General features: G+C 58.6%; 1 protein-coding gene across 1 annotated transcript in view; it reads left to right on the top strand.

Annotated features, from left to right (window-relative positions):
* Nucleotides 1–8,718, top strand: part of MEX3A (mex-3 RNA binding family member A) — a 24,485-nt gene that overhangs the window by 3,084 nt on the left and 12,683 nt on the right. Inside the window, exon 4 of the mRNA XM_044449045.1 lies at nucleotides 7–127. Coding sequence (XP_044304980.1) covers nucleotides 7–127 — 121 coding nt within the window. The remainder of the gene's footprint in view (nucleotides 1–6; nucleotides 128–8,718) is intronic.

Here is an 8,718-nt window from a genome sequence, read left to right as displayed (position 1 = left end):
GCCGAGGCCGGCAAGCTGTGCGTCCTGTACAAAGAAGCCGAGCTGCGCCTCAAGAGCAGCTCCAACACCACCGAGTGCGTCCCGGTGCCCAGCTCCGAGCACGTGGCCGAGATCGTGGGCAGGCAAGGTGAGCGCCGCGCCGCGCCGGGCGGGACGGGGCGCGGGAGCGGGAGCGGGGAGCGCGGGCCGGGGGCGTCCGCGTGCCCATTGTCTGCGCCATGGCGCGCCCGCCGGCCAGCCGGCCGGCCAGGCAGCCAGTCCGCCCTCCAGGCGGGCGGGCAGGGCGCGCGGTCTCCGCGGCCTCGGCCTCCCGCCCTTTGTCAAGTGCCACTCCCCCCGCGCACTCCTTTCTTCCCCGCGCTCACTTCTCCCCTTCTCCTCCGGCCCTTCCTTCCTTCCTCCTTCCTCCCTTCTTTCCTCCTTCCTTCCGCCGCCCTTTCCTCGCCGCTCCTTTGTCCCGCGCCGCGCGGCTCCGCTGCTGGTCGGCGCCCGCGCGCCCCTCCCTCCTTTGTGCCTCCGCGAGTCGCTCCCGCTGCACTTGCTCCGCTGGCCCCCACCGCCCCGCGCCCCTTTCCTTCCGCCACGTATTCCAGCCCGCCGTCCCTTCCGCACCCCTTTTTCGGCGCCCCCCTTCGCCCTTCTCGCCCCGCTTGTTCCCTGGATCTCTCTTTCTCTCTCTCCCTCCGCGGACGCCTCCCGGCCTTCCAGCTTCCCTCCCTCGGGCACCTCGTTTCCCTTCTCCTCTTTCTTTAAGACTCCCCCGCCCCCCAAAAAGTTAAGACTCCGCGGGCGTCACAGAGCGCCCCGTCGTTCACGCCGCCGAGCCCGCAGCCTCCCGGGCGTCCTGCGGCGGGAGCGGGAAGGGTCCGCGGAGGTGCCCGGCCGCCAAAGTCAGGTAGCGACCCCCCCGCTTTCGCGTGTTCGTTCACTTCGGAGCCTTTCTGTGCTTTGTAAAAATAATTTGCAGGGCCATTCGCGACATTTCCCATCCCACACTTAGGATGAATAATGGCCACCGCAGGGGGTGGGAATGGGCGGTGGGTTCTTATGAATCGGCATCATTTCCTAGCATCAAGTCCATGAACACCTTTTCAGAGCGGGCTGGCGGTCCAGGCTTTTTATTAGCCATCGGAATAAATCAGATCTGCGATTTTTGCCCTCTTAACAGAGTCCAAAATAATTTTATAGGAGGGAGAATGCTAAAAAGTTGCTTTGCCTCTCACACACCCACAGTTCGACAATTGGAGATTTAAAATACCAAGTCCCCAAGTGCCTGTGAGAACACGCTTGTTACTTTTAATTGCATCTCGGCCGCTGTTCTGTGTCTCTGCTGTTGCAAATATTATATCCTGAGGAAGGGGTGCACTCGCTCTCCCAGTGGGCCAGTGCCCGAGACTGGGAGAGGCGGAGAAGCCCCCCGTTTGCTGGGCGCATCTCCGAAAGGCGGAGGGGGTGTGGCTCTGCCCGGCCCGTGTGGGCGCCGCGAGGTGCGGGCTCGGGAAGGAGGCGAGCGCCGAGTCGAGAAGGATTCAAGAACAGATTAATGAAAGTTGAACTTGTTACGGCGTCATGTGATTCGGGAGGGGGGGAATGACCCTTGGAACGGTTTGGATTTTAACATTCCTGCTTGGGCTTTCTTTACACGCACGTTTCTTTCCTGTGTGTGGATTGTTGTTGCTGTTTTGCGTAATGCTTTTGTGTCCTTGCTGCATGATGGACAGCACTGGAGGGCCTCCGGAAAGATTACGTTGCCCCGCTTGCATGTTTTCAGTCCTCTCCACAGCCTGAGATCTCAGGAGCAGCTGGGGCGAGCGTCCACATGGATGCTGGAGAGCGTTAAAGTTACCGCGGCAGAAAGGAAAGAAAGGGCTGCTGTGCCGGGTGGCCGTAGCTGCAGAAAGCACTAACTGCCCCCCCCCCCCCCAGTAGCAGCTTGGCTGCTTCGGAAATGTGGTTGCAACTCTCAGTGGATCAGTGCCCGGCACAGGGGAGCTCGATGGTGCCTTTGGGGAGGGTGGGAGGCAGGACAGTGGGGTTCAGCTTCCGAGACTGAGGATTGCTCTCGCCTTGAGGAAAAGGTGGCAGGACACAAAGTCGCAGTGATTCGCTGTTCAAATCGAAAGCATGTTATCAGAACAATGGAACTGGCAGGTCCTCCTGGAGAGGAGCCCACGGTTGTAGGCTCTGGGCCCACTGGCTGCACTCCTGCAGCACGGAGGAGGCTATTCCCCCGCCCCGTGAAAGGCGGTAACACCTTCTGAGGCTGTGCATTGGCACTGACCTGGTTATGCCCCCCCCCCCCCCGCAACCCCTTCCTCTGTCCCCAGAGTCACCGGGAGTGCATTCACAAGCTGGAAAAATGAAGGAAGAATGCTCCAAACAGCCCGGGGGGGGGGGAGCATGCAGGCCCTCACTGAGGGCACCCACCCTTGTTTTCTGTTGCCCACACTGACACATAAACACGAGCCCTGCTTTCGCTGAGCCACTCCACACTGGCGCAAGCAGAAAACTCGCAAGGTGCATTGCAGCGAAAGACGGGCCTCTCTTTGTTTAATTATGCCGGATTCTTGGGGGGGGGGGGGTGAAAGGGTAGTTGTCTTGCTTTTTGAAGAGATCTGCTTTTAAAGCCAAATCTAAAATGGAAGTGTTGCAGGGCTGCAAAACGAGGTGCTGCTGTTGTGTTCTCCAAGGTAACCCTGCTGACCCCCACTCGATAGGTGAAGGGGGGTTATCGGCGGGGTGTGCGGCAGGGTGTTTAGAAAGGTTTTGCAGAAGAGAATGGCTGCTCCTCGGCAGGAGAGATGCAGCCCCCCCGCCCCACTGGCTGGAGCCCTAATAAATACGTAGGTGCTTGTACATGAGCGCCATTCAGACCTTCTTTTTTAATTTCCCGAGGAGAACCATTTCTTCCACTCCTCAGATATTTGGCACTTGAGCAACGAGTTGGCAAGGCCTCGGATGGCAGTGTGGGAGTCTGCATCACCTGGGAAAGGTTGGATTCCCGAAGGCCAGCTCTGGAAAAGGCTCTTCCACACCCCCTCACCTCAACAAAGAAAGGGTTCTCCGGCCCGTGGTTCTCCATGGGGCCTGTGGAAAATCCAGACGGTCCATTTACCAAATATGGATAGTTTTGCTTGTCTCTCAGGCTTGAGTCAATTAATTTCTCTTGAGCTCCAGTTCTGGGGCAGGGCAAAAATGACCCCACTGGGTGGGAGCGCAAGGGCAGGAAGGGCTGAAGAGGGCGAATGCACCCAGTTGCCGTCCGCGTCATGATTCCAGGTGGTGGGGAAGGTTGTCCTTCCGCGCTGGGAGGAGCCCTCTCCTCGGCCAGCCTGTGTAAGGGCACCGAGCCAGCGCTGCACACGCACCCTTGCTGGCCAGGCCTGGGCCAGCACGGCTGCCCCAGGAAGCACTGCAGTGGCCCTCGACAAGCAGCCGTCCTGTTCTGCACCTCCGTGCTGGACAGAGACTGCAGAGGACCCAGTGAACTGGGAGTACTTTTTGTGGGGGGTGGTATGTGGAGTGGGCCATTCCGAAAAACAAAGAAGACACACGGCTTGTTCCAAATGCAGGTTTGGCTTGGATTGATCAATTCCCCATTTAAATACAAATGCCCAGTCCTCTGGTTTAAGTCCTTTCATCAGCCATCAAAGCTGGTGGGGAGGATTTGCCCGTATGAATTAATCCGCAGGGGCTGCAACAGCACCAATGCCCACCGAGTTTCCTCGGATGCCTTCACAGCACTGTGGCAAGATGCGTGGTTCCTCCGCTGCCCAGCTTGGACATGCTGGGAAGAAAGTGAGGGAGCTGCCATCCCAAAAGGCAAAACTGAAATTCAGATCCACTGACCAGACTCCCGCAAAATTGTGATGCCCCCTCCTGCGAGCTTTTGGGGAGGTATACAAGAGCACGCCTGCTTTGTGGGAAGCAGTTGTGTGGCCACGAGGCAAGCTCCATGGGAGCTGCTTTGAGAACTGCTGCCTGCCTGCCTGCCCTTGCCTTGCCTTGGTCACTGCGGGGCGCGACAATCTGGCTCTTCAAGTCATGGGATTTTTAAAAGGATGCAAAGAACTTCATATCCTGAGTACAGGCATCTGCCAAGACATCTCTATTTAATTATTAATTATTTAATTAGACATCTTGAATTCTGGTTTTATTTACTTATATATGTTGATTTGCATCCCAACAGCTTAGTGCATAAGAAAAATGTTATGTGAGAAAAAACATGAGATAAAGACAATAATTTATGCAAAACCAGATGAAATTAACCAACAACCTGATTAAAAGTACTCTTATGAAAAGCCAGCCCAAACACAATAGTTTTCTGATGCTTTAAAAAAAAATGCTTAGGCTCAGCCTAAGAACAGGGCTAAGAAGTGCTTCCATTAGGCAATCCCCCGGCCTCAAATAATTTTACTGGTGGGAAGGGTGCACGAGCACCGTGTGTCTTCCCCCCAGTTCTGACTTTTTCCCTTTCTGTCGAAACTGTTCGGGAGGGAAAGTGTGATGGGCTCTCCAGTGTCTTTTGACTGGTAGCACTGGGAGCTGTCCACCTGGGGGCACCCTCTAAAGGGGGGGCAGCCGCCACGCGTTGGTTCTCTCTGCTTGGCCTTGGTCCAGGCACAGTGGGTGCAGCGGGCGGTCTTCACGCACGTGCAGGGGGCGCGTGCAGGAGCACGGGGTGTCCAAGGGCTGTTGGGAATCGCGTCAGAGAGCAGCTGGTAAATTGCAAGTGCTGTCATGTTTGTGGATCCCTGCCTGTGGAAATCTAGTCCACAATGGGAATGGCTCCTTGCTTTCTCTTTGCCATACTGGTTTTCTATAGGCAGGGAGTCTTGACTCCCAAGCCGTGTTACTGACCTTCCCAGGCATGCAGTCACGAGAATCTCCTTACAGGATGCAACCCGGCAGCCCTCCTGGGCATGTGCCATAGGATTGTGCTGAACACACAGGTCATCCTGAAGATCCCGTAGTTGGATCCAGACTCGGGCCATGCTTGGTGCTGGCCAATTCACATCATGGAAGTGGTGACTCATGGTGCTGCTCTGGATGCTGCCGTCTACAGTTAGACTCCTCAAGAGCAAGGGCTTTTGGAGCCATTCTGAGAAGGGACTTGGGGTGCTGGAAGAGTTTGAGCAGGGCCAAGACCCCGGAGACAACTGGAATCAGGAGGATGCTGGAAAAGGGGCAGCCTCTCCACTGATGCCGCGTCAGCGAGGTGTCGTGTGGCTTCAGCAGGACTTTTCCTGGCAGGCAGGTGGAGAACGCGACAGGCCCGTCTCAGCCGCCCTCACTGCCGAGGGAAGCTGCAGGCAAGGGGGCCGGCGCCGGCGCCTTCCCTGCAGGCCGGAATGTGGCGGGAGCCGTGGCCGGGGCCCGGGGCCCGGGGCCGGCCTTCTGTCCCGTGCCCACATCGCTTATGTGCCGCTTCACAGGCTTTGCTGGCTTCCCGGCAAAGACACCCCAGCCGTGGTGGCGGCCAGCAGGAGTCCGTGGCTGCAGTGGGGAGGGTGGATGAGGCTGAGGGAACCGTGGCTTGCCTAGGCCACCTCGTGCGCTTGCGGGCGCCTTGGCTCATGTGCACCGCTGCACAACGCCCATGCTCGGGTTTGCAGAGGGCCCGCTGTTGCACCAGGGCTTCCTCTCCACTGCTATGGCACATACGGCATGAACCACCGAGCGCTAAGGGTGCCCTCCCTTCACAGGGCGGCTCCAAGGGAGGGGGGCGCCTTTCCTGAGAGATGTGCCCCCAACACTTCTTTTTCTAGGAATCCCATTGTGCTGCAGGGAAATGTCTGGCAAAGCTCAGTTCAGGATTCTTTGGGTATAAGGGAACTCACAGAACTGGGCAAGGAGAGGAAAAGAAGGCCCTTCGTTGCGCCGTGCTGTGCTCCCCACGTCACGTCTTTCGAGTGAATGCTCGAGATACCTTCTAGGCGTACACAGCAATAACCACAACCTCTCTGAAGATAATGCACCCTAGAAAACTGGCTTTTCTGCGGGCTTAGTTGGAATGGAAGCCCTCCAAGATCCATCCCCTGCATCCTGAGGAGAATTCTGGAGGCCTTTTCCGACAACTTCCAACTTATGTACCGGAGAGCTGAACCCCTGCACCTGGGTGAGCCTATGGGGCATTTCACATGTGCACACTCATTGCTTGCGACCACAAAATCAGGCCGACTCACCTGTGTAAATGGGTCACTGCAGATGGAATCTCCTCTTCGCCTCACAGTCCCTGCAAGCAGAGCCCCCGGCTGCCGGCCCCCCAGGCGGGCGTGGGTGACGCTCGTGTCGGAAACCCGCCCGTGTCCCGTGCGGCTTCACACGAGCAGAGGGACATTTGCAAATGCGCTGCAGACCCAGAGGCCTGAGGGGTAGCTCTGGCCTGCTGGCTGCTTCTTGAGCTGGCAGGTGGTCGGGGAGATGGGGGGTTAAATGTGAGCTCCTTGTGATGCCCCTCAGGAAACGGCGGGGCGGCAGGCAAGGGGGAGTGCCCCGTGCATGTGGCCGAATCTGTGCAAGCAGGCGTGGGGTGTGTGCAGATGAGAGAGGAGGCAGTGGCCCTGCCCACGCTGAAACCTGGCCCTGAAGAGGAAGGCGTGTGCCCTCCTGGCCGCAGAAGGGCTCCCCGCTGCCCTCCAGGGTCCCGGTGCAAAGGCTTAATGTGTGCAGTGCAGGAGAGGAAATCGGAACAGGCCGTGCTTGGGCCACTCTCACTCCACATTTCATGTTATGTCCTTTTTCACCTGCCCGGAGATACACACCCAAGAACTCCTCGTGTGTGGACTGGCCCGGAGAGGGGACGCCAGGGGTGACTTCAGAGGCCAGCCTCTCCCGCCGCAGCCAGGCTCCTGCGGTGCCACGAGGCAATGCGCTGCTCGGGCGATTTGGCTACCTGAAGCCTGCGTGTCTGTGCCCATCCCCGGTCCTTCCAAGGCCTTCTTGAGCCCTCTGTGCATGCAGTGTCCTCCCCGTTTTCCCCACGGCTGTTCCGGAAAAGGTGTGGACAGCGAGTGGCCCTTCTGTTCGCATGCCAAGTTCAGCATGGGGCCCCAGTGCTCCACAGGCTGGGCAGCGAGGCTCCCTTCTGGGCCTCCCCTGGAAGCCTGGCCATTTTCAGAGCTCCATGGGAGCAACAGTGAGCACTTGGGGTGGAGTTGCTCCCTCCGAACCTCAAGTTTAAAGAACTGTTAGCAGGAGGGGCACAGGAGCACCCCAACATGTGTGGCAAACAGATGCCCCCCGGGCCCAGAAAATCTGTCCACGTACAAATGCATCACCTCCCTGTGAACATAAGAAATGCGCGCTTGCAGTCCGCACAGGAGTTGCCGAGGCGAATTCGGGCAGAGAGCCTGCTGGCCCTGCGGCGCACCGCACGCACTCCGGCGCTTCCGCAGGGGAGGGGGCGGGTGGCAGCGGCTCCTGCAGGCCGCCTGGCCACTCTTACCCCACTTGCCTTGCCAGCCCCCTCCAAGAGGATCAGCTTGCCTGCCCTGAGGGACCCACTTGGCATCTATTGACTGGGCACCTTTCTCCTGGTCTCTCTCAGCCCCCTCACATGCCTTGCCTCCTTTGCCCTCTTGTGCAGCTTCTCTGCTTGCTTGCTTGCGCTCATAACACAGGCAAGAGACAGGGCTTAGTGGCTACAGGCCTCAGGTCTGGCAAGGCCTGGAGAGCAGAATACACCAAGGCGGTGGCCCAAGGTAGCCCCGGGGTTTGTGGGGTGGCGAACTGGATGCCTTGGGTGGGCCTCCCCTTGGCAACCCTGCAGCCCAGAAAGCTGGCACACAAGCAGACAGGAAGCGGCCAGCACCTGCCTCCCTCCCCGTGGGCTGGGAATTGGGCCCATAAGGCTCAGCAGCAGCTTCCCTTGCTTGGGGGCAGGAACTGGGCCTGCGGGCTGAATCCCCAGGACTGCCCAAAGCAGGGGGGGGGGGGGCTGTAGCTGCCTTGCCTGAGCGGCAGTCAAGGGGTGCTGGAGGTCTGGAGCAGGAGCAGGGGCACTGGTGCCCCCCACCGAGGACACTGGCCCGGCCACAGCCTGCAGCCTCTCCGACGGGCGCCCACCTTCACTCAGGGGCAGGACAGGCCCTGCTTCCGCAGCCTTTGCCCTGCATGTTTGCGTGGAAACTAGCACAGCTCCCACCAGTGGAACGCACAGAGTCACAGCCAGAACTGTGGATCCTCGTTCAGGTTCCTCTTCCTTTCCTGTGCTGCCGTTCTTTTAAAATCAGCATCTCTGTGCCAAAACCAAAACAAAGAAAGTGGCAAGGCCCAGGGAGCGACCCATCGAGGGCGCCAAGCCACTAGGTGAGGACTGATGCAATCAGTTATCAAGCGGAGGCAACGTGCCTGTACTTGGGGACGTCCAGGACCCCTCCTCCAACTTGATCTAGCCTTCTGCAGGAAGGGCACAACGGGCCAGGTTCGCTGTTGCCAGACAGACGGTGCACAGTTTGCCTAATTGCCCTTGTGATACACGGCTGACTGTATTATCCTTGAACACCCGCACTGATGGGGCCTCAATGACCTCTCGTGGAAGCCCATTCCACACCCTCGGGGTCCTACCTGTCAGGAAGTGCTTCCTGGCGTCTAAATGGAACCATGGTTCCCTGAGCTTTGCTCCGTTGGAGCATGTCCTGCCTTCCTCTGCAGGGGAGAACAGGTCTCTCCCCACCTCCGTGTGACACCCCCTCACATACCTGCATGTCGCCAACA

Source organism: Varanus komodoensis, unplaced genomic scaffold (genome assembly GCF_004798865.1).
Source record: "Varanus komodoensis strain SLA01 unplaced genomic scaffold, ASM479886v1 scaffold57, whole genome shotgun sequence".
Classification (NCBI taxonomy): Eukaryota; Metazoa; Chordata; class Lepidosauria; order Squamata; family Varanidae; genus Varanus; species Varanus komodoensis.
Note: the sequence above shows the minus strand (reverse complement) of the source record. Positions and strands in the feature narration are given on the sequence as shown.